General features: G+C 42.1%; 1 protein-coding gene across 2 annotated transcripts in view; it reads left to right on the top strand.

The window, feature by feature from the left end:
* The window catches only part of ARID1A (AT-rich interaction domain 1A), a 66,518-nt gene that overhangs the window by 19,116 nt on the left and 21,337 nt on the right, over nt 1-26,065 (top strand). For both annotated transcript variants that reach the window (XM_006924381.3, XM_006924382.3), the window contains exons 2-4: nt 7,285-7,497; nt 8,825-9,277; nt 10,298-10,414. In XM_006924381.3, the coding sequence (XP_006924443.1) occupies nt 7,285-7,497; nt 8,825-9,277; nt 10,298-10,414 (783 nt within the window). The remainder of the gene's footprint in view (nt 1-7,284; nt 7,498-8,824; nt 9,278-10,297; nt 10,415-26,065) is intronic.

Below are 26,065 nucleotides of genomic sequence, written 5' to 3'. Positions count from 1 at the left end.
ACAGGCTTCTGAGTTCTAGAGTCACTCTGTGCTGGAGATGGGAGTTTTGGAGGGAGGCCCTGTATCCCAAATGCTCTCAGACTAGACATGAAAATTGAGGAGATTCCTGGCCCCATCCCAGAGTTGCTGATTCAGAATCTGGAGGGTAGTGTCCCATTGTATAGCTCAGGGGTTCCCAACCCCTGGGCCATGGACCTTACCAGTCCATGGCCTGTTAGGAACTGGGCCTCACAGCAGGAGGTGAACAGCAAGCAAGCGAGCAGAGCTTCATCTGTATTTTTGCAGCACATCACCGCCTCAGCTCCACCTCAGATCATCAGACATTAGATTCTCATAGGAGCACTTGATCCCTGGTGCCGAAAAGGTTGGGGACCGCTGGTACAGCTGAGGAGGTTGAAGTATAATCTGGTTAGTGCCTTGCCCACTCCCCCGGGGAGTTGGTTAGCTGGGATCGGAACCCAGCTGTTCAATCAGTCTAGCGCTCTTTTCACCATGTTGTGCTGCTGCCTTACTCTTGAAATTAAAAAGTTGTAATTTTATCAAATGATATTTTGGTTCCTATTTGATCACCATCTTGGGTCCTTACTGTTTTAATAACCCTAAGTTTTAAGCAGTACCTGAACAGGAATTCTTTCTTGAGTTGTGTGATTTCCTTAGAGGCTTTTGTAATTTGTTGGAAATTGCGAGATAATGGTTAGCTAAGTTTGGTCTTCCAAAAAAGTTGTCCTCTTCATTTTTGGAAGAGCATTTTCTCTGTAATGAAAGTACTCTGGATGAGGAGAAGGACTATATTATTTGTTGGGGAATTCATTAGTTTGGTGCTCTAGCTGCTTTATTTGAAAGACTCTTTCTGGAACCAAAGTAGAAATAAAGACATACCAGCCACCTGGTTGTGGTTTTTCTGTCATGCCTCTTTTGGGCAGACAGCTGTGAGGTGGTTATTACAGTTGGCTCTCATAATCTGTTTGAGTTTTGTTAGATGATTCAATGACTCTTCTCCCTTGGGCTCTCTTTTCTACCCTTAGTTTTCTCAGATTGGTCTAGAAGGGTAGATGGAGTGCAATAGGCTAAATATTTCTGAGCCTAGGAGAGAGCCAGGCCTCTTGTCTTGTTCTCTATCACTTTAGAGACAGAGTGTGAGTTGGAAGGTCCTAAGTCTGATATCTGGTTGCAGCCCCTCCTAGAGGCTTGGTTAGGCTGGTGCTTTGAGTGATGTCTTCAAAATGGGCTCTAAGTCTGTAAAGGGGAATCTTGTAGAATCGTTTCTGCAGGCAGAATGGGAGTAGATAGAACTTTTCATTGACTTTGGATTTTTTTTTTTATATATATTCAACTTGGACAATGGAATGTTGAAAGAATTGGGAAAAAAAAAAACTCTTTGGCACGATAATTGCAAACTAGTTGTTGGTAATCAATCACCATAGGCAGATGACCAGCTTGTTTAGAACTTGAATGAACTGGAACTAGAACGAAAGAGTCATTTTCCATTTTTTGTGAAGTAGAAAACTGTGACTCTCAGGTTATGAATGATAAGAATTGTAGGCTGAGTGAGTTTGATTTCCTGGGTCAGGTGTATCTGATGAGAGATTTTTATTTTATTATCAGTTTAACTTGAGGAAATCTTTAGTGATAGCTTTGGTGAGGCGAAGTAGAAGATTAGGAATCTGTTATCCTAGGTGAGGAAACAGGAGTTTTTGTTTTGCAAAACAAAAGGGAGTCTCCTTGTTTTAGAAGGCAGGGTCTGGGGATAGAACCAAACAAGCAATTTTCTGGGCAGTTTCACCTCAGTTAGGGTAAGGGCCCTTGACCAATCTTCAAAGTCATGAAATACTGGAGGAGTGTGAAAAGACCGGATGAGGGGGCATTGAATACAAATTTTTGTGTGGCTGGGGGCTGGGCATGATGAGAATAATTTAGTCTGGTCAACTTATGTGTATCAGGGTACAAGGGGTGGTTTTTCTGGAAGTCTGCTCTGTCCATACTAAGAAATGAGTGGAGCCACGTGGAGCTAGCATGGTGGAGCTAGCACGTTGGTTGGAAGAGGCCTTAACTTTTTTGTTCCTGCCTGGAATGCTCCTAAACAGGGGAGGGTCCAGTACGGGAACTGGATCAACAGCTGCCGCCTGTCCCTGTAATCACAGGAAGCCAAGGCCGGGTGCCTTTGTATGGGAGCTCCGCAGCCAAACAATAGTTTGTGCTGTCGGGGCCATGTGGCGAGTCACGTGACCCGGGGCTGTTTTCTGCTGGGGTCCTTACCCATCTGTTCTCTCCGCTCTTTCTGGGTTATCAGGCGCCAGTCCAAGTCCTCCCAGGCAGCCAGCTTCATGGCCAGAGATTACGAGCACTAACCTTCCTGGCAGGGGCGGTGTGGCTTCTCATTTATGCAGATTAGCCATGTGTTTCTCACTTCAAGGCGTTCCACAGGAAAAGCCTTTTCCTGTGTTTGGCTCTCAGTGGGCGGTTCCCAGCTTACTGTACTGGGACTCAGCAAGCAGCAGGCGTGCACAAGAGGGATCACAGTACACTGGCCCCCTCCCATTCCACCTCCAGTGCTACGTCACCACAACACAACCGCTCGCGCTCTCATACTGTTGGTGTCATTCATTCGGTGCCAAGATTGCTTTAAAAAATTCCCTTGGCCCCAGTTCAAACAGGAGTACAGCTGGGATGTGTTAGATTTTAGGCAGTCTGCCCTCAATTTGAGATGAGTTATAAATAGCAGTGCCGACTTCCTTAACTACCGCTCTCTGAGGTAAAATGCAGGTTAATTACTGTGGGAATCAATTAGGGGGTTCTTTCGGTTAAAGAGCCAGGGATGCTTTTTAAAAAAATTGTTATTATTAAAAGTCATACAACAAATCTGGCCAGGAATAAATGGAAAGCACAAAGAGTAAGGAGTAATGTGTAAATGTCTGAAATCCAAGATTATGGCTCTAGGTTTTTAGTGGCCCCAACTAGGTGGCATTTAGGGTGACAGAACAAGTGATAATCAAGACTTCTTTCTGGTGGACACCTTTTCAGCAGCCCTGGCCCATCCTTCTCTACTCAAGTCCTTGTCAGTTCAAATCTTGACTCCTTCCTATTGCTGCCTGGTCACTTCTTTTCTCTATCTTCGTATTGAGACCGAAGCCTGGAGCTTTCTTTAGTTAGACTTGTACTTCAAGAAAATTCAGAGATTTCTTTCTCCTGATGGACTGCCCCATGGTGTGGTGCATTTTGGTGAAAGTAGCTTTCTGCTGGGAAGTTTGAGTCCCTGGCCCCTTCTCCACTCTCTTCTCAATCATTAGTCATAGTCAGGAGTTGGAGAATTTGAAGTCCATTCTGTTTTATCTCAGCAACCCGAGGATCGTTAAGCTTTCCTTGGTTCAATGAGAAGTTGTAAGGAATTCCATTAGGGCACGGGTCTGGAGGGGCTTTTAATTCCATTTGCTTGGAACAGGGAAACACTGTGCAGGCGGTTAGTCTGCAAACTGTTCTGAATACATTCAGAGGGACCAGCTTGCTAGACATCTTTGCTTTTGATGCCCCTAAACTGCATCTTTTGATGCATTTCATTTGGCAGGCAGTTTGTAACACAGCCAGTGATCTGGAAAGAGATAAAGTGGTGGATAGAGATAGGAGGGGGGCGTTGCTCGTGGCTCTTGCCCTTTTTTATTTTTATTATTATTTTTTTAATGAATGCGGGAGAGTATATAGCAGGGGGCCCCACTTCCCTGATCACAGGGGCAGCATTTCCCTCTCAATTATGTGTCTTTATGGCAGAGCCTTTGCTTTTGAAGTATAATCACAGTAATCTATGCCTGTGGTTTCCCATTGAAAGGATTTCCTCTCTGTCTTTCCCAGAGAGGAATCTCTGACTCTTTGCAGCCAGGATTTGGTATTTCCCATCCGTTGCCTTTTCCTTGGTGCCTGCAGATTACTGATACTGACTTTTATATCTTGTGTGTAGTAGGGATTTTTCTGGTCGGAAATTGCTACTTTCGAATAAACTGATTAGTGAAGATTTAAGGCCCATTCTCTATTATGGAGAGATTTGAAGATGGCATTTCATCTGTAGCTGCAAATTACAAATCTTTCACAATGGTTTTAAATGTCAGAAGTGTGAGATAGGTCCCTGCCCACCTCCCCTTCTGATATGAGCAGGTGTTTGACATGAGAACAGAGTAATCTGATTGTTGGAGTCCAAATATATTTTAGTTTGCTAAGCTGCATATTCTGTTGATTCTAACCTTTTGGTAAAGGGAGGGGGTCATAAATCTGATGTTCAGGAAAGGGAAATGTCTTAATTTTCTTTTTAGAATAAGAATTTCTTTGAGTTATGTTTATTTTTGGCCTGCAGATATTTCCTAAAGTGTACAGAAAGCTCATTAAACCCTTTATTAACTAGCCCCCGTGTAAGTAGCTGTCCCCGATTGGGAGTGCAGTTTTCCTGCTATGAAGGAGGAAAAGGTAACTTGCCTGTAGCCTTTTGTTTTTAAGCAGGGTGTCTGGGGGTACCTATACAGTTTGAAGACCTCTCTGGTATAGGATGGCACTAAGATTCTTCTCAAAAGTGTGCTTGTTCTCCCTTGGCTGTTTATTTTACCCTCCCCTCTTTTCTTTCTGTTCAATTCACTCTTTTCCCTGCCCTCAAAGTCATAATCTGGTTTGGGGTGTGCCCCTGACCCTATGGCTAGATGGTTTATATGGACTTCTTTTCTTTTTTTGTATTTTAATGCTATTTGAATATATTTCTTACGGAATTATAGGAAATCTTGTTTACTCCTATTTCAAAAATGATTTAACCTCAGTGGTAGGCACAATATTTACGCTACAACAAATTCTTTTGGAGTTTAATTCCTATATTTCATAATAATGACTTTTTACAATTCTTTTTAGTCTCAATTTTATTTTTCAATTGCAGTTGACATATTAGTTTCAGGTGTACAGCATAGTGGTTAGACATTTATATAATTTACAGAGAGATTCCACTGATTAGTACCCACCTGGCACTATACATAGTTATTAAAATATTAATGACTATATTCTCTATTCTGTACTGATTTGGGCTTTCTCCCCATAGTATCCCCTACCCACTTATTGTAGTAAGACAGCCTGGCACATTGACATTATTGAGCCCTAGCTCTACACTTGGGGTCTTTGAGGGAACTTCAAAAATAAAAGACCTGATCTCTGGCTTCCCAGAACTTAGTCTTGAGAGATGCAGTCAGTTGCTGGACAGCTAAGTGCTAAACCTTACGATTCTGGCTGAATTTACCCTAGGACATTTAGAAATGTGACAGATCAGAGTGTGCTGAAGTAGGGAGTGGCTTCATGTTGAAGGATTGGGTTTCTGCTAGTGGAAGCCATTGTTATCAAGGGAATAGGACAGGGTACCACTGCGTAGAACTGGGCATGTACTGTGTGTGGGGAACTTTGGCATGAGACAAAATATGTAGAACTGTAGCATGCTGTGGGGGGCTTTAGAGTCAGGCAGAAGCACTATTTTTGTTATTGATAATAGTTACTATTTATTGGGCATTTAAATGCCAGGCACTGTGTGAAGTGTGTTATGTGTATTTTAGATTAAAAATTGTTATGTTCAAAGTCAGTGATAGAATTAGGATTTGAATCCAATTTACTATGCTCTTTGGTCTTTCAGTGTGATACCGTATAAGATGTGTACAGTAGGAAGTAGGTAGGAAGTTTGGAGCTATTGTTGAGCAGAGAGAGATGAAAATGACTTGCGAGCATTGTTCTAGAACTGTGTGGTCCAGTATGATAGCCACTAGCTACATATGGTTATTTGAATTTAATTAAAAGTAAATAAAAATAATTCAGTTTCTCAGTCACAGTAGCTATATTTTGAATACTTAAGAGTCATACATCCCAGAAAATTTTATTGAGTAGTGTTTCTCTAGATCAGGGGTCCCCAACCCCCAGGCCACAGACCAGTACTGGCCTACTAAAAAACAAAAAGACATGTACAGAGAGCTAATTGTTTGACTACTTCTCCTTATTTCGGAGGAGTTTTTATTATTATTTTTAAGATCTTACAAACTTTAAGTTATAATTTATTAATTATGGAATAACAGCATCAGCATCTCCTGGGAACCGTTAGAAATGCATACCCTAGACCTGACCCTGAACTTACAGAATCAGACTCTGGGGGTGGGTCCCAGCATATGTGGTTTAACAAGCCCTCCAGGTGATTTCGATGCATCCTAAAGTTTGAGAACCACTGAACTTCTTAACTTGAGAATTAATGATATTCAAGCCCAGAGTATTAATATCTACTCCCCACCCCCCATTTTCAGATTCAGTTTTCAAGTTTTATGTCAGGTTCAGGCCTTCTCTCCAACTTGGATGTCTCTATTTAAGGTGCTTTGAGAAACTCCCCACTTCTGTCCATACCACCAATAGATATAGGTAGGCATCTCTGGCAGGGAAAAGTGTGCTGGGGCTCCAGGATAAAGTTATGCTAAGATGTGAACGAGCTCAGTGAACCTTTTGCTCCACAAAGAGCTGAAAGAAATCTATGTTTGTAGCTGTGAATACAAGCTTAAATACCTGTGAATTGGACTTTGAACTTTTATTATTGGTGCTATGCTATACTTCTGCATCTTATTCTTTAAAGAGACTAAAGTTCTATCCTCCTTATACCCACAAACTCTTGAATATTAAAGGAGATGAACTTTTCAGTTGAGATGCACAAGGCTCTAAAATCTAAAGTCATGGTTCCCTCAACAACTGTAACTTAGCCATGTCACCCATTTGGAAGAAAGCATAAATATCAATGCTCATACCGTAGTGCAAACAAGCTAGAGATGTGCAAGGAAAAAATATTCCTGTTTAAAGGATAGAAACATCTAGATACTTATGCGTTTGAATTACCAGCCACACTATTGAAGCAACAGTTTTGGTGTTGAACATGATCATGGCATTGTATAGCAGCACCATCCTCTCCCAACTGCAAGGCCTTTGTCCTGATTTTCTACACCATAGAGTATATAGTCATTGCTCCACACCTGACCTGTCCCTTGGATCTTGAGTAGTACCACACTTAGTAGTAAATAGTTTACAAGATAATGTCACAAACTGGTGGTATTTTCATTTCACATGTGATAAAATCAAGGTTCTGAGGAAGATTAAATGACTTGCCCAATGGTTACAAGGTCTATATCATTACTTTTTCATAGTAACTGTTTTCCTATGTGGCATATAGACCTGTATGCTTGGGTTTATGTTCATATTGGCCCGAGGCCACAAAAGCTTCAGGTTAATGAGATGCTCTTTATTTTGTAGCCATCCAGTCCTATGGATCAGATGGGCAAGATGAGACCTCAGCCATATGGTGGAACTAACCCATACTCGCAACAACAGGGACCTCCATCAGGACCGCAGCAAGGACATGGGTACCCAGGACAGCCATATGGGTCCCAGACCCCACAGCGGTACCCTATGACCATGCAGGGCCGGGCACAGAATACCATGGGCGGCCTCTCTTATGCACAGCAGGTGACTCTGATTACCTTAAGCCTTAATCTGTCTGCAATCTGGTCTTGAGCTATAGAATCAGAATGTGCTTTGGCTTCTGAACCTCTTGAAAGGATAGGCCAACTGACTTAGTTAGTTACAGCATTCTGCTTACAAGGCCAAGATTGTAGGCACCATCCCAGGTGTGCTCGAAGGAAAACTAACTGGTCCCTGGCCACAGGTTGTACGTATCTTGTCTTTGACCTGGCTGGCCTGCTTGTACTCATGAGTGGTAATCTCTGGAGGTGGTGGAAAGAAAGGCAGTGGCTGAGCACCTGTCTACTGCTAGCAAGAAAAGCCATTCATAACATGTACCCTGGGGACGGAAGAGGCCTTTCACCTTTCTCAAAGCTTTCAACATATAGCTGTCTGGTTCAAAATGAATGTTTAGGAGAAACTGGTGGTAGAAGAAAAAGGGAAAATTGAACAGTGAAGGTGTTAACAGTGCCATTACAAATGTTAAGATTTCCCTCCTTTTGTTTGGCCATCTGCACCATTATCTTTTTATTGTCATTTTTTGTTTTGATAGCTTTTTCTACCATTTATATTTAGTGATATTCATATTGATAATGGTGAGGGACAAATATAAAACCTAAATTTACTTTAAAACTTTTAAGCAAAATATGCCTTTAAATATAAAAGATGGGATACTGTCACTTTTTTGTCAATCAGAAAATGGAGAGATGGGGTGGATATTGTTGCTGATGTTTTTTTGTTATTGTTGTTTAGTTTTTGCCTACTTAACAAATGTATTTCCAGTGCCTAGGACAGTGCCTGGTACAAGTAAGCAAGTAGGCTCTCAAATATTTTTGAATGAGGATTAAATGAAAAAGAGAACCAGAATAGCTTAGTGATTTGCACACTGTCTGGATTACTAAACCCTAGATTTTCAGTTGGCTGAGCCAAGCTGCTGTTGACTATTCATTGTGACTAGGATATAGATTCCTAGTGCTTATAAAAACAGTCTAGGCTGTGATAAAAAAAAAAAAAAAAAAAAAAAAAAAAGAGTAGGCTCATTGGTGAAAACAGCTGCTCTTGAACTTTTACGAGTTGCCCAGATATTAAATATTATAAATTTTCTGTGGATGAATGCAGTCTACTTGTAAACAAACCAACTAGTAACCCAGCTTGGCTCTCCTTCCTGGCTCAGTGTAGACAAGGATGGTAGAAAAACCTTCGGCTTTCCAAGTGTAAGGCTTGGCTTGCCTACTTTCTATACCCATCCTCAGGGCATAGCTTTTGACAGAATATCTCACCTTTCTTCATCCAGAAGAGTCACTGCTTAAAAGTATCCTTTCCTTTCCTACAGATTCCTCCTTATGGACAACAAGGCCCCAGCGGGTATGGTCAGCAGGGCCAGACTCCATATTACAACCAGCAAAGTCCTCACCCCCAGCAGCAGCAGCCACCCTACTCCCAGCAACCACCATCCCAGACCCCTCATGCCCAACCTTCATATCAGCAGCAGCAACAGTCTCAGCCACCACAGCTCCAGTCCGCTCAGCCTCCATATTCCCAGCAGCCATCACAGCCTCCACATCAACAGTCTCCAACTCCGTACCCCTCTCAGCAGTCTACAACCCAGCAGCATCCCCAGAGCCAGCCCCCCTACTCACAGCCACAGGCGCAGTCTCCCTACCAGCAGCAGCAACCTCAGCAGCCAGCATCCTCGACGCTCTCCCAGCAGGCTGCATACCCTCAGCCCCAGTCTCAGCAGTCACAGCAAACTGCCTATTCCCAGCAACGCTTCCCTCCACCACAGGTAAGATGCTTCTGCCTCTTTCCTTACATGTGACCACAGACAGCTTGGTGGTTGGTGTCATAAGAACTTTGCCATACAAATTGGTTCTCTAAAGTGCACTTAAAAACCAATTAAATTCTAGGTAAACATGCTAACTAGATTGATCGAACTAATAAAGATATAACCTTAACTGCATAAAAACCTGTAGCTCTCTTTACTGATAAAGAAATAGGGTAATGGAAAGTTGCATAGACAGATAAATTGAAGATAATAGGACTAATTTTTTTTTTTTTAACTAGCATTCAGAACTTGAGCATCCAAGTAAGTTTGGTCTTTTTTTTTTTTTTAAGCAATCATTTTAGGAGGCTGTACTGTACATTCGTTCTGGCTGCCATATCATTCTGCTAGTGCTCAAAATATTTTAGATCCCTTCAGGCTATTCTCAGTGGTGGCAAATCCTTTTATTTTTTGAGGGTGGATATGATTTTTGGAAATAGCTAAAATTCATTTGTAGCCATGTCTGTGAACAAGGTAGATGATGAAGGCTAAAAATAACAATTTGGGCTTTATTCTTTAAAGAACAAAAAGAGGAGAAATGACTGAATGATGACACAGATCCACTAAAGATTTTGTGCATTGGTGGCATTGTTGGAAAAATATCTCATCCCAAGATGATGTCTTTGAAGGAAATGATAGTCATTTTAATGCAAAGGTTTTAGCATGAGTTTTCTGTTGTTTTTTAAATCAACTGGTCTCATTCCTTGATAGGTATAACTTGTAGTTAGACAGACTTTAGCATTTAACCCCAAGGAGTGATAGATAATAAATGGTCAATAGTGTCATGAGAAAGAGTCATATCCACTGTAGACATTCTTTCTGGAGATCCACACCTTGTATTTTTCTGCCTTCAGATGATATTGTGCACAATTGGGCAGTTCATTGCACCCAGCTTCCCCTATGTGAGAGAGTCCTGTAGCCCTTTCACCATGAATAAAGTTCGCCTGGTTTAGGCCTTCACAGCTTTTGTTTTTCTTGTTTTAGGAGTTATCTCAAGATTCATTTGGGTCTCAGGCATCCTCAACTCCCTCAATGACCTCCAGTAAAGGAGGGCAAGAAGATATGAACTTGAGTCTTCAGTCAAGACCCTCAAGCTTGCCTGTGAGTATTCCTGCCACCCTCCACAAGATGATGGGGGCAGAGAGGAAAGCAAAGAAAACCGGTTTCTGATTGGATGTTTTGATGATATTAAGCTAAATGAACAATGAGCTAGTCCTTGAATCCAGGTTCAACTTTCTGAATAGGAATTTATGGACTGACCTTGTAGAGTGACTGTTTTGACTTCCTTCCTAGGAAGTAGGTTTGTGATCTCTGTTTAGAGTTTTGTTTTGTTTTGTTTTCGTTTTTAAATCTTGGGCTTACAGGCATGGACCTGGGTGAGGGATAGAGAAGAATGGAGATGTTGGAAGAAGCACTATCTACTCTCCATCAAAGTTAAGAGAAGTCTGTGGGTTTGTTTGTTTACCTTACTATCAAGGGCTTAGGTTTTAGGTTTCTGTCTTAGTGTTTAGCGAAGAGAGGCAGTCTCTGGGATACATTCAGCATGGATCGTCACACTGAGCATGGGCAGAATAAAAGCAGTTTTTCTGGTGGGTGTTTTGTGTGAATAGGTGCTTTTGTCTAGTAGAGTGCTTGCTGCCCAGATGCTTGATTAGTGTGTATGGAATGGACTGACTGTATCCTGAGGAAGGTGGTATAGTCTGTTGATTAAGAGCTTGGGCTCTAGAGTTAGATCTTCTGGGTCTGCATTTTGACACTGCCACTAACTCTGAGCCTTGAGCAAGTCGCTTAACCTCCCCATGCCTTAGTTTTCACATCTGTAAAATGAACCTAAAAGTACCCACCTCATGGGGGTTATTATTAACATTTAAGAGGTTAATATAGAGAGGGTACTGGTACATTGTAGGCATTTCATAAATTTTACTTATTACCATCATCATCTCCCAGGGCATAAGCACTGTACTTGATACTTGAAAGGCAGTTTGCACCAACTATTTAATAGTAGGCTGGTTTGGGAACATTTTTACTCTTAGTCTTAGCTCTGCCACTACATGTGGCAAGTCACTCAGATTCTGAAAATTAATCTCCTGGGCACATGAATAAGATGAGCTGCTCTGAAATCTAGTAAGACAGTAGGTAGCAAACCCTCCATTACAAATCCTGTTTCAGTTAGGAAGTAGAAATTCATCCACACATGCATAGGCAAGAGTCTTAAAATTGTGATTGTGCTTGGAATTGAAAGCTGTCTCTTTAGTTCTTCTCACTTAGGAGAAAATGGTTTCTGGATCTTTAAGGAATAGGTAGGAGGCAGAAACTTTCTTCGTCATGAAGCCTCTCCTAGTTTCTCCTTAAAATCTCTGAGCCATAACCTTCGTAGAGCAAGGGCTGTGGAGTCCCTCTACACCTGTTATGGCTTCGCAGCCAGGATGAATAGCCACAGTCAGATTGGACTTTTGAGACTGTTGACTTTCTCAGCTGAGAAATTGGGGGAGGAAGTGTCTGAATAAAGTAATTTCCCTTTGTTCCCTTCTCATTAATGTGTGTTGCAATCCTTTTCTGCATGCTGACCTTCACTGGAATGTGCTTTTTAACCTGATTCAGTCAGAAATGTGTGACCGCTCCCTCGTCATCTATGGTCTGTGGCTAAATCCGAGTGAGGTGCTATTGTGGCAAGAACCCGAATTGATGGATTTCTGCCAGTGCTATAAGTTGGTAACCCATCAGAAAGTTGTTGCTTCCTACTAGTGACCCTTTGACAGAACTATAGTTGGTATTTTTTAGTCTTGAGAAGCCTGGCATACAAACACATTACATGTTTTCTAAGGGCTTGAGAGCCTTGTACTATTGGATTTAAAAGCTTCTGATTTGACCTACTGAAGTGAAGATGCTGGCAGCTTCTTGGACCCAAGGGAGGGTTGTTCCTGGGCCGCCTATCACAAGGAGCATTCCCAAGTTCAGGCTTCTACTATAGATTCATCCAAATGGGTCATTTGCTCTGTGGTCGAAGCTCCATGTGGGAGGTCAGCTGGCTAGATTATTGGCATCTTGTTTGTTGAATTGCTTTTTATCCTTTTGCTGCTTGGACCAAGAAACAAAAGGTGATTTTTCTTTGAAATTTTGGTTTGATGCCAGATTCGCCTAGCCAGGCTGGGGAACAGATACTTCTGAAGAGAGAAGAAGTCAAGATTCCCTACAAAGGGCCCTCTCCTTTTTTGAGCAGCTCTGTAAAAGGATCCTGAGGTTTGCCTGTGTATTCCTTCTCTCAAACACGGACTTGTGTTTGGCTCTAGAGCAGGTGCTAGGCTGACTAGAGGGCGGGTCCTCCAGTTTCCACATCCCCCTCTTCATTCATTCATTCATTCACCTTACCACTTAGCCCTAAATGCATTGCGAGACCCTTGATTTAAAGACTCTGTATGGTTTCTGATCCTGATTATTACAAAAATTAGATTTTGAAGAGTTTTTGCTCAACTATTAATGCCAAACTATTTAGCCGCTATTATCCTGATTATGTTATACCTCTATTTAAAATCTCTCAATTATTTTTCATTAATCTTGGAATAAAATCTTAAATCCTTAATATTACCTAGGCTGTTCTCCCCTCCTCCCCTGCCCCTACTGCTCCACTTTCTGACTCACTAGGCCAGGAGTGAGGCCTGAGAATTTGCATTTCTAACAGATTCCTTGATGCTGCTAGGAATGGCACTTTGAGAACCTCTAGTTCATCCTTTTTCGCTTTCTGCTTTGCCCTCAGCTTTCTGTTTCTCTAAGGCCCCATGCTTTTTTTCTACTTCTAGACCTTTGCACACACTTTTCTCTTTGCCCAGTATACTTTTCCTTTGAACCACTCCAGTTCATATTTCAGAATACATCTTCAAAATCATTTCCTCATAAAACTCCTTCCTCAATAATAGCTTAAGTTACTTCTATGATGCCTTCACTGACTAAAGGCAATTTTTATTTTATTAAAACCTGCAATATTTAAGACATATAAAAAAGTACAAAGAATAATTCAGTGTCTGAGTACTCATGTTTAGAAACCAAATCTTGCTGACATAGGTGAAAACACCTTATATAGCCCTCTGGGCTCACATATCTTTAGACCCAGAGAAGCACTCTCTTATATGTGAGGTTTCTTTGCTCCATATTGCCAGAGGATTTTGCTGACACTTCCACTTACGTGGGTCTCTTCTACAAGATGGTAAGCTCCTGGAGAGCAGATACTATATTATTTGCTGCTGTACCCCCAACACCTGTCACATGACTCTCAAGACCAGTGGTTCTCTACCTTGGCTGCATGTTATAATTACCTAGGGAGAGAATGATTTTTAAAATCAACAACCAGGGTTTACAAAGTTCTGATTGGTTTGATTTGGGGTGGGGCTTGGGCTTTGGTATGTTAGAAGCTGTCCCTGGTGATTCTGATTTGCAGCCCCGGCAAAGATTCACTAGTCCAAACTATGTCAGGTTCCTTTGCTATAATAGACTATCTTAATACCCATGCTTTTTATCAATGCTTATCTCAAGTGTAATTTCACATTATTTAATGCAAGCTCAGTGAGGGCTTACTTGCTCTTTCTTGCTCATTGCCAGTGTAGTGCCTGGTATCTAGTAGGCTCTGACTCATTGAACTAATGAACCTGAGCAGTATTCATTACATTACTCATCTAGAAAGTTTTTCTGATGGGACAGCATGACCATATTACTAGATTGTCATTTTCACTGCTGGGGCAAGGCAGATATCACAGACTGTTATGGGAAGGCCTAAACTCCATTTTAGGATAGATTGATTTATTTGTACTTCCTAACAGTGGCTTAGGAAAAAGTCAAGATTAGGATTTGACATCTATCTTGTAAAACAGCTACCACTATACCTTGTAACTTCTTGTAAGGGATGGGTGAGCAAATCTCCAGGTGTTTCATTAACTCTTTAATTTTCTTTCTTTTGGGGCAAAATCTCTAAGGGACTCTGAAAATTGGTATATGATTTCATTATCATAGTCATTTTTTGAGAATGACCTGGAGTTGCATCTTTAAAAGCTTCTATTTAAGTGAGTCTTCCAAGTCAAGTGTATGGTTTTCATAGAAAAAATGAATGCTTCCCAAATTTTCCTACTGAGGCACATTTGTAAACTTACATTTTAGCCTTAAAAGTATACCTAGGATAGGGTTTCCATTCAGTGGTAGAAAATGGATATAGGAGTGAAAGTCCTGATCTGGAGAGGTCAGCTAAATTTGTGTTTCTCAAACTTTAGCATGTGTTAAAAATCATCTGGAGATTAATTAAAACATACCTACCTCTAGGCAGAGAGATTCTGACTCAGTAGATGTTTGCTGGGACACAGGAATTTCCAGCAAGGTCTCAGGTGGTGCTGAAGTTGTGGATACCATATTTGAATAACAGTGAGATTAGGTAGTCCTTTGAAAAGGGAAGCAAAAAATTACCAGACTAGGAAGCCAGTGGTAACTTAAATAATGGTAGTGACTTGCACCATAGTTTGTCTCTTGATGATCTGGAGGAAAGACTGTCGGTTGAAAATGATGGAAAGAAGAGACTTGAGAGAGAACGACGACCTGCAGGTGCGGCCTCAGTGCAGTTTATTCTTGAGTTAAGGCATCCTTTGCACTGTCAGCATCTCCCTGGGAGACTTCTTCTCTGGCGACCATTACTGTATCCCTTCCATAAGTTGGTCACCAAATCCTAGTCTACCTCAGTAATAGCTTTTGAATCTGCTTTCCTCTGTCCTTCCCCACTGCCTTTTTTTCAGGCCCCTGTTATCTCTCACCTTGTGTTGTGCCACAGTCTCCTGACTGTTGTTTCTTTTCCTTCTGAGTCTGTCCTCAACATAATTACCAGAGTGATCATCTTAAAACATCAAACCTGGCAGTTAACTTTACTGCTTTAAAAGCCCTCGCTACCTGTTGCCTATAGGTTTAAGTTCAAGGGTGACATACAAGTTCTTTTGTAATCTGGAGGATGAGGATATTTTAAAAAAAAATTTTTGAGTGGGTAGGCTCCCTGTCCTTGGAGTAAAGCTTTGTGTACTGTTTGCTGTGGATGTTATATAGAATGCAAGTAGGCTTTAGACAAGGGTTGGACTTTGATGACTTCTGAGGTAACCTGAACCCTTAAATCTGTGCTTTTGAACATGACATGGTCGCTACTCTCAAGGATCCTCCTCTGTTTCATTAGTGAAATAAATAGAAGAATGTGCACCTGAATGTTACAGAGTGCTATCAGAGTTTGATGAAGTCAGTGATCCATTTATGTATAAATAGTTGAGGGAAGACATGGCAGAAATTTAAGAGTGAGCTATGTATGGATGTACTTGGGTGGTTGGAAGGGAAAAGTACAGCCTGAACAGAGGCCAAGTGGGGGTGGAGTGCAATATAGATGATGTTTGGGGGGCTGGTCAGGATCAAGCTTCTTGGAGTGGGGAGTGACAGGCAGGAAAACTAGATCATGGGTTAGGGCCCTGATGGGCTGACAATAAGCAAGGCATTTGGATTTGATCTTACAACATGATAAAACTAATGTTTTACAAAAACAACCTATTGTTGTGTACTATGGTTTGAAAAGGGGGAGAGTCTGAAAGGGGATATGTTAAACCGTTGAAATACTTCTGGCAAGATATATGGAGTTCTACACCTCTGTCTCATTTGCATGGCTACATAGTCCTAGTCATGAGATGTGCAGGAAAGAATCTACAAAACTGAGTATAAGTAGACTCTATCAGGTAGAAAATTTAATAATCTTGATTGACTGGTGGGGCAAAGAGAGAAATCTCATTGACAGAAATAGAAAGATAAATAGGAAGACTCATTTTCGAGAAGTTCCCTTTAGTGAGATATCTAAAAACAAATGTTTAGTTACTAGTTAGATATAGGAGACTGAAATTTGAGTCAAGAGTTGAGTCCGAATAGAGCTTGAGAGTTGTCTGTATAGTAGTTAATAGTTAAACCATGAAATGCGCAAGCCTCCCAGGCCATGGAGTATGGAGAGATGAGCCAGATGGAGGCCTGGGACAGTGCCTGCAGTTACCATGTAGAAGCACTCCAGCATATAGGTGGAGAGATTGGAGGAGGACCAGGATTGTGTCATATTTTTGGAAACCAAGCAAGGGAAGAAGATGGCCACATCAGATTTATATTTCAAGAAATATAAAGTTGGGTTTTCATGAAGCAGGTTACTGGAATCCTTCTTAGGTAAAGAGAGAACCTGATTTCTGAGGACTGGAGGAAATGAAACAGCAAGGGAAAGGTGTCAAGATTAAAAGCACTCTTGAAAGGCATTGAAGGAGGAGGCAGCTGAGTCGGCCCAAATGCCTTCAGCTTCATTGCAATACCTGCATATGTATAAGGCAGGTAGATAGCAGGGTGAAGATGATGGCAGAATATTAGGGTATAAGTGGGTGCATCTTTCAGGAGTCAGGAGAGAAAGGAATCAAGGCCACTCACTGAGTTATAAGGCAGGAATCCCCAACCCTTGGCCCACAGACCGATATTGGTCCATGGCCCGTTAGGAACCGGGCCACACAGCAGGATGTGAGCGGCGGGCTGGTGAGCGAGTGAAACTTCATCTGTTTGCAGCAACTCCCAGTGCTAGGAGCACCGGTCCCTGGTGCAAAAAAAGGTTGGGGATCACTCTTATAAGGGACACTATGAACTTAACTGAAAAAGTCCTAGAGGCTGCTGTTGAAGATCTAGATCATACTTATTTCCTCTGTTTAGGTAGGAGTAGAGGTTATTGATGCCAGGAGTGAGGTGGAGAACAAGATTAAGATTTTTAATGTCTGTTAAATTATAGATATTCTTTTATGACTTTGTTTTCCAAGCCCTTCTTTAGATTTCGCTTAAAACATAGTAGCTAATAGCAGTGTTTTACTACTGTGATGTTCTCAGACCCTGAGAGTTTGGGTTACAGGGATCTGGAAAGTGGAAGTGAGAGAGAACTATGTTGTTCCTGTAGAATCTGAATCTTAGAGGGCAGGAGTGAGGCCAGGAAAGGAGCTACAGACTATACCAATCCTCCTAGAAGGGCAGGAATTGAAATGTACTGAGTAATCACTCCTGTTTTACATAAGAAGAAACTATAAGGGTCAGAACCAGGATTTGAATCTAGTTCTGTCTGATATCAGATACTTCCTGTAGCCTCCCACCTAGCAGAAGAAAGAGTTGGTCCATTGATCTTCTCTTCATGTTTAGCCAAAAGCCTCAACCTCTTTGCTATTTAGCATTTAATTAGACTTGTCCTAAAAGTTTAAATGGATTTCCATTTCACTTTTGTTTTCCCAGATCTCCTTGTGATGGAGACACAGATGAGTTGTGAAAAGGGCAGCTGAGGGATAAGAAGAAATGGGAAAGGGAAGAAGGCTAGATCCATAGGACAGGCCTGCTAGAGGAACTAACCAACTAGGAAATTACCCCAAACAATGGAAAGTTGACAAGAGTTTGGTTCCTTCGTTCCTCTTGTGTTGGATGGGAACAAGCCCTGTTCTGTGCCTTTCTTAGAACACAGTGTCCTCAGGCTAACTTTAATCAGTTATATCCATGTTCTGAAAAAAATGTGGTCCATTATCTAGTAGCACAGACATCACCTGTGAGCTTGCTAGAAAAGCAGATTCTCGGGCCCCACCCCAGCTTTATAGAATCCAACACTGTTAGCAAGATCCCCAGGTGATCATTTGTCTAAGAATTTAGAAGCAAGAACTTAGACCCTGAGAGCTGAGTGTAAAGTTTTCAAATCTGGGGACTTTGGAATGCAATTAATTTTATCGACTATGTCTAGTAAAGTTTAAATAATCTCTGAGTGTGGGGGAATGGGATTGGGAGACCACCATCAGTTGTATTTTGAGTGGTTTGGGGACCCTTGCATACCATTCCCACAGTCCAGACCCCATTGCGTGGCCATCCACATCTCCAGCCACACAGGTATACCTTAAGCTCCTTACAACTCCTGGTCCTTCCTGCTATTTTCTTTTCCTTAAGTTGTCATTGTGGATTGTCCTCCCTTCACTCCCTGCCCCAGCCAATTCTCTTTTTTAATGCCCAGAAAACTTCTACTTTGGCTTCAAAACCTAGCTGAAATAAATACCTTCTCTTGGGACTCCTTCCCCATTTTCTTCAAACAGTTTCTTCATGGTGGCATTATGCTGGTACCTCTGCTTGAGAACTTAGGTCTGTATCTGACACCTGCATCAGGGAGATACTCAGTAAACGTTTGTTGAGTAGCACCTAGGTTCTTGTTACCTACCTGAGCTTGAGGGCTAGTTTTTTGGGGGGAGTGACAAATTTTTTTCTTTTCTTTTTTTTTTTTTTAACATCTACAGCTCTTGGTATTCTTAGGTGGTCTCCCATCCAAGTACTAACCAGACCAGGCCTGACCCTGCTTAACTTTGGAGATCAGACAAGATTGGGCACATTCAGGGTGGCATGGCCGTAGACACAAATCTTTTAAAGGCTTAAAAAATGAGAATGTTTGAAGGATTTTAATTTTATACCGTTGTGTTCTTTTTCATCACATTTCATCATAATGAATGAGGCAAGGCCAATGGTTTTTGCCTAGGTTTTTGATAGCTTATTTTCAAAGAATATCAGAAATGCCACAAGCAGTTTTGGAACCCAGAGAAGCTAGGCTGTTCTGAGGTTGATGACTTGTTTTCTTTATATCTGACTGTGTATCTGTGCTAGTTCCCCTTGAATTATAGCCCAGATGCTCTAACAAAGTCTGCAAAAGGAAAAGAGGAAATCCCCACCTCCTTCTGTCATATCTGCCCAGACTGCTCAGAGCAGCATGTACCCTCTGCAAGTAGCCATCCCTTCTCTAGAAAGCTGGTTCTCTGGCAGGGCTAGCCAATCCGCTTTTCCACCTTAGTCATGCTACTCTGGCCCTGATACTGCCTGGTGCCTGCTGGAGCCTGTGCTGCTTGCAGCAGATTATTGTATGCTTGTTCCTGGGCCCATTTCCTGTTTCTATTCTAGTAACTGGTGGCTCAGCTCTGCTTCCTGCTTATGTGTCTCACACAGATTCCTCTTGCTGGAACCTTTTGTTTTCTTCGGAACAACTTCACTCTGAATACTTATTAAACTCTTACCTCTGGTGTGAGAGCGGCCTGGGGTCAGTTACCTACTGAGGACTGGGAAGCACCTATCCCTCCCCAAGCATACCACATGGATTTGACCTTGTTTTTTAGTTTGTCCCAAACCCTGTTATAGGAAGCTAGTGGTTGCCAAAAATTGGTATAAGAGGATAAGCTGGGATTTTGTGCAAGCTAAACTTACGTTCACTCATTAGCTACACAGGGCTGTCAGGACTGGTGTGCCCTGCTTCTTCTGCACCTGGAGCTTATAAACACATATTTCCTGCTGCTGAGGAAATCACTTGGTACTCTTTCTAGCCCAACTCTCTCTGAAGCCCAGGTAATACTTATTTTGGATTGGGCAGGTAATGCTATCCTCAGCAGAGTAAAAGCTTTTAGAGAAAATAGGGATGAAAAGGAAAGCCTGTGCTGACTCAACCTTCCATCTTGTGTGAGCAGTTCAACCTCCTCACAGCTTAGAGTAGGAGGGAGAAGGTACAGGGAAATTGTAAAAAGGGAAGGAGTGAAGGTGGTTGTCCTGGACAAATGTTCTAAGGCTCCTTCATTTTGCCTATTTTCCCCCAGAAGACACTGGCTTAGCAGAGAATATACTTTATGAATAATTGTGTTCTCTTTCCTTCACAACCACTTTTTTGGGATCATCTGATAATACTGTGTCAAATAGGGCGGTTTCTATACTGAACCCTAGGCCTACATATATTTAATAGAGAGGGATTTAATATCGGAAATTGGGCTTATAAAACTGTTAGAAGGATTGAGGGAGCAGCCTCTAGGCTTGTCCTTAAGAAACGGAACTTAGACCTAGATTTGACTCACCAGGGGAACTCCTACTTGTGAGCCACTATCAGGTTGATTGCTCTAGACCTGCTATCCAGGGATCTGTAAGCTGGAATCAAGAAGCAGCAGCAGCTGCTGCTTCCAGAATCATCACCCAGTTAACTGGAAGATGAAACCAAAATGCTCCTGCAGAAACAAGTGAAGGAGACAGAAGTATGGTCTCTGCCATACTTTGATCTAATCTTGAGGCTGCTTCTAATTAGTAGAACCTGAATTGTATCCAAACCCATCTGCAAAGGATTCTGGGAAATGTAGTTTTCAGCTTTTTAACTACAATTAGGAAAATAATAGACTGGAGACAGCAGGAGCTAGTCCACAGAATATTTACCACACTGACACAAACACCACCTTTCCCTCCTACCCCCCACTTTACATAGGAGGAACCTAAGGCCCTATAAGGGTAAAGGACTTGCCCAAGGCCATTCAGTAAATGAGAACATTGAATTCCTTGACTTCTAGGCCAGTGCTTTTACTATTAGGATCAACTCCTATAAACAATCAGCAAAATCATCCATTAAGAATGCCATATTTAGAAAGAAAAAAAAAAAACTTTTGTCTTCCATATTCTCTTCTCTTTGGAGAAGAAGGAAGGAAGGTATGGAAAGATGTAGGGTTGAGATTTCCTGGCAAAAGTAGTGATACTATAGTTTCTGGATTTAGGTCTACTGTCTAGGAAGATGTAGAAAGCATTTACTTTGGAAGGAAGAAACCCCCAAAACTAAGATTTTTCTGAAATTCCTGAATCAACATATGGATGAATTCAGTTTCCTTGGTGATAATGGCTTTTCTTTACCCATCCCCCTTTCTCTTTCTCTTCTGTTGGTGCTTTTTGCAAAGCTGCCATTGTAGTTCTCCAAAAGACGAACCAAAATCAGAAAGCCAGCCCCAGATATGATTGCCAAGCTATTTCTTGTCTGTTCTTTCAGGAGTGGAGGGTTGAGCTTTTTGAACAATATATGTAAACCAAGTCCTCCTAGCAATGTTATCCTTAATGAAACCACTCTACACCAGAATGAGAATTTGTTCCTCTAAACTTGGTCCAGAGGAGAGGACCCCTAGGTGTGGAACTATGTTGTTAACATACCTGATAAATCAAGCATGGAATTAGCTGTTGTTTTTTTTTTCTTATATTTCTCATGTAATAGTGTTTGATGTTCTACCTGCAAGCTGTGATGAAACTGGTATGTGATCTAGTGTTGTCTCTTTGGGGACCAGTGCTTGATCTCTTGCTCCATTCACTTCTGTGGCCTGAACCTGTTCCACCATCCCTACTTGGTATCAGCATAGAATTGTCTGGTATTGTGACATAATCTCTGATTGCTCTGAGGCAGAACTCACCTCCAAGCTGTTAGCTCACTTCCTTCCCATTTGACCTTTCCCAAGGAAGCTAAAAAACCATGCCTTGTTGAAGATGTGAACTAGGAGTTGAAGGCTGGAGTGAAAGTCAGCAAACCTGTCCCTTAAGGCCAGCCTTGATTGGGAGGAATATTGACTATTGTAAACTGAGATGACTGAAGGTCATTTCCTGACATTTTGGGGAAGGTAGGAGAGAAACCAAATTCCAAATAAAAAAGCCAGTAGGCCTGTGATAGGAAAGACCACTGGCAAGTGTAAATTTAGGGCTTCAAATACCAAACCAAGAAGGTCATCCAATCCAGACCAGACCTTGGTCTAAGCTATATGTTCAGCACAGTGCCAATTTTGCCTTCCTCAGTTACGTACATTATTACATCCTTGCTTGCTTTCTGGTTAATATAATACTGAGGAGCAGCCAGATGAGGTGGAAGCCTAAGGCAATGCCCCTTCTCCTTATACTTCTCATGCCTAGAACTCTGCTTTCTTTTGTGTTCTTTTCCTCTCCCCTTTTTCTGCCCTCCTCGCTCAAGTTCTAGGATTCAAGCTGATGATCATAATGGAACAAGGTCTGTGTGGTTGGCCTTCTTAACAGGGAATGCTTGACTTGGAGAAAGTTTGGGAGTTCCTAACTTCTCTCCCTTCTCTAGCTTTACTGTGTTCATTTCCTGCACTGCTCTTGACTGCTCTAACCCAGGCCCAGCTCTGACCCAGTTTCCTTCCTTCCTTCCTTCCTTCCTTCCTTCCTTCCTTCCTTCCTTCCCTCCTTCCCTCCCTCCCTCCCTCCCTCTCTTTTTTTTCATATTTGGAATGAAGTATCTGTTAGTTAGTGACCCTTAAATCACTCTACATTTTTGGTCAAGAGGTGATTTCTGACTTAGAAGTCACATCTTTCCTGGACCAAATGAGAAGAAGCCTTTGTAGAGGAGGAGTGTGTGTCAGTAGGCTGGTCAGGTAGGTAACGTGGTATTTTGCAGGTTTGGCGGGGACTGTGACAAATGAAAGCAAGGTTTCATCTGATTAGTGCCGTGTAGGAGTTCTAGGATCTTTTTTTTTTTTTTTTTTTTTAACAAGTTAGGAACCTGGGTTTTTAAATGTAAATCTTTTTTTCTTTTTTTATCTTTGAATTATTAGGAGAGATCTATATGGGAGTATTGGTCAAGGGATTACAATGTTCTCTGGAGCCTGTGGATCTGTCCCTGCAGCTTCCTGTGGACTGCCCATGTAGCTTTGGCTCCCTTGGTTGTGGTGCTTAGAATTTCTCTGGGGATGGGGAGCACCATCTATCTATTGCCAACTCTCATTGTGTTTGGTGTTTGTTTTATTGGTTTGGGGAGGGGGAAGTGCAGGAGAGATGTTGAGCAGAAGCACTCAATGTGATTAAACCTCTAGCCGAGCAGATCTGTGGGAGCAGAATATCGACCCCTGGAAAATCAATGGCTGCTGCAGTGGCTGAGCTGCTCTTTGCAGGGGCTGAATGCAGGCAGCACAACAGTCTTTCTTCCCCTTTTACACCTCAGCAATACCTTCAGCCTCCACCCAAAGGGTCAGACCCACCTCAAGAGATTTTGCTGGGGTGGATTAGAACAGCAGGTTCTTGTATTTTTGTAATGAGATTGAAATTGCTCCAGCGACACAGAGCCCCACCTCCTGACAGCCTCCTTTACAGCCGTTCCTTCCCTGCACTGCAGTTCTATCAAGAGCTCTTACCCAAATGGCCATGGCCCATTTGGGGATGTACTTTTCAGTTTTAGATAGCAGAGTCAGTTCCCTTGTTGCTAGCACCCAAGTGTCCCTCCCTCAATGTGGAGGTCTAGAGTTAAGGTACAGGGTTAGGGTGGGGCAATGATTAAAGGAAAGAGAGGACTAATAAAGATTGGATCTAAAGAGTATGCTTTTGAGTAGATTATTGATTGAACAACATTATCAAGCATTTAGTGTTTTGGGTTCCTGACATTTTTCTGGTCACTAATAACAGGAGAATATAGCCTGTCCTTGCTCTGGTCCCACAGGCTAGTGGGAACAGGGCAAATTCAGCACAGTGCCATCAGTCCTGTAACACTGGGCCTAGAGGAGCTTTGGAGAGACTATGGAGGCTTTGCCCTCACAAAGCTTTTCTCATCTTTGAAGTTTCCAAGGCAGAATATGATTTTAGCCTGTAGTTGCTGCACCTGAAGTGCAATGTCAAGCAATTGGTCGTCTACCCATTTCTCCTCTTTGGCTGGGAAATGGGTGTCACCTTGCTCCGTTCAAAGAGAGCTCTGTTGCCCCATCATTGGAGCCTGGCAGTGGGCAGGGGATTAAAGCTTGCTTGGTTTTTGCCCCCAGAAAAGAGCTTTACCATTTTGTAGTTTGGGAATGGAGCCCCTAAACAAGGCCCACTTATCCTGCAGGTTTGGAAGGGAAACGTTGCAGGGCTGGGTGAGGAAGAAAGTGTCAGGGTTTGAAATTTCTCGAGATGAGGACACCTCAAAGCCAGGGATGTTTTGGCTCCTGCTCATGCCACTGCCCCCTCCCCCATACCCTTGTGCTTGATAATAGGATTAGAGCACATCTAATATGAATATCAGTAGAGACCTGATACCTCTTACCCTCGTGGAACTTAATTTCCTGCTTGCCTCCTTAAATTCTAAATCGCTCTCTCCTCTCTCTCCCCCTTGTACCTGAAGTGCCCTTCTAAATATCCAGAGGTGAGAAAAAGTACTATACCCTTTAGTGTAGAAAAAGTAAATTCAAATTAAGAGAGTTAAGATGAAAGGGCTGATTTGAAGTAAATCATGAAAGAAGGTTTAGAAAGCAAGAGTAGTTTATAGGAAGAGTGGCTAAGAAAAAGGAAGCATGTAGACTTGTAGAGTTGGTGGTTTTTAGTCTTCCCTGACAGAGAAGCTAAGTGAGATTAGCCTGTCAGAGTCAGGTAGCTAATTACCCAGCGTGTCTGGAGAGGGGCTGTTGCCTGACCTTGTTTGGAGCACAGTGCCTAGCCTTTGATAGTGGCAAGCTTCCACCTTATGGTAGAAAGAGTGCAGGCTTTGGAATCAGAGGAATATGGGTTTAAACCCCAGTTCTTCTGTGTAATAGCTCTCTGCCCTTTGGCAAGTCATTTAACTTCTGAGCTTCCTGCTTCTTTGTTAAAATGGGGTTGATACCTACATCAGAAGACAACTGTGAGAACTAAATGTGATTCAACCACATACCTTAGAATCGAACTCTTGATAGTCACTTATGTGTGTCAGTTCTTCCCTTCAAGAGGGAGACACAAAGGAACTTACTTTATTCCTCTTTTCAGTGTCCTTTGAATTTGGAGATTTGGTCTCCTAAAGCTTTATTTTTGAATTCTGACATGTGTATATAGGGAATATTCTCTTGGAAGTAAGCCCTGAAAAAGCATTCTGAAGTCAAGAAGAGTTTGACCCTTCTCTACTGTGCATCCCCTCACCAGGCAGCCAGAAAGTACCAGAAAGAAATGATCTATTATCCCCAGAAGAATAGCCTATTGTAGAAAAAGGGAAGAAGGAGTTTGATGAGGGGTTTTGGAAACTTAGGATGAGAGATTAGGAAATAGAGTTCTCGAGCCTTTCCTAGAGCAGTTTATGCTATTCTAAATAGTGAGTATAGTTCAAATAGGAGGTGGTGCTTGATCTTAAGCTAAAATGATGGTCTCAGCCTTCTGCGTCTTTTCTTTCCCCTTCCTTACCACCTGCTTAACCCCTGGCTTAGAAATACCACCAGTAGCAGGAGGCAGCCTATTCTGCATGTTGATTCATTCTTGGCATTTTAGCTGACACTAGCTAGTCTGGTCTCTAGGCAGGATTCCAGTTAATCTGTTGAGCTGAGACCATTCATTGGAAGAACAGTACAGCATTTCTATACTTTGGACCCCCTACCAGTCTGGGGTAGGTCAGATTGCCCTTCCTTCCATTTAGCAAAGACTGAGGAGGAAAAAAAGAGCACCTATGATGAAACTTTATTGTGCTGGATATTTTTAGAAGTGTTTGATAGAGGCAGTCTCTTCTTTACCTGACCGTTGACAACTTCGTTGGTTAAAGAAGGTTTTATGGAAAAACCAGGTCTCCTCAAATTTATGTGCCTTAAGTGGTTCCTATGTAATTGTTTGTCTTACTCTCTTTTCCTTAAAGTTTGTCGAAGCTGTTGCCTCCTTTTAGATTAGAAAACCTAACCCTTGAAGAAGTTAAAACATTTAACTTCTTCAAGGGTTAGGTTTTCTAACCTTGTCTGTGTTCATCAGGATTTCTTCCCATTCTCCAGTGGGAGCAGCCATCCTCCTGCCATGGTCATGGATATGTTAGGCTAGAAAAATACTTGACAGATTGCTAGTGCACATTTGGTCATTTCTGGCTGTGCCTTTTCATTCAAGGAGCATCATTTAAGTGAGTATAGATGGCTGAGTTGCAAGGTTCTCACCACTACAAGCATGTGTGTAGGATTTACCTGGCTCTCTTGG

Source organism: Pteropus alecto, unplaced genomic scaffold (assembly GCF_000325575.1).
Source record: "Pteropus alecto unplaced genomic scaffold, ASM32557v1 scaffold39, whole genome shotgun sequence".
NCBI lineage: Eukaryota > Metazoa > Chordata > Mammalia > Chiroptera > Pteropodidae > Pteropus > Pteropus alecto.
Note: the sequence above shows the minus strand (reverse complement) of the source record. Positions and strands in the feature narration are given on the sequence as shown.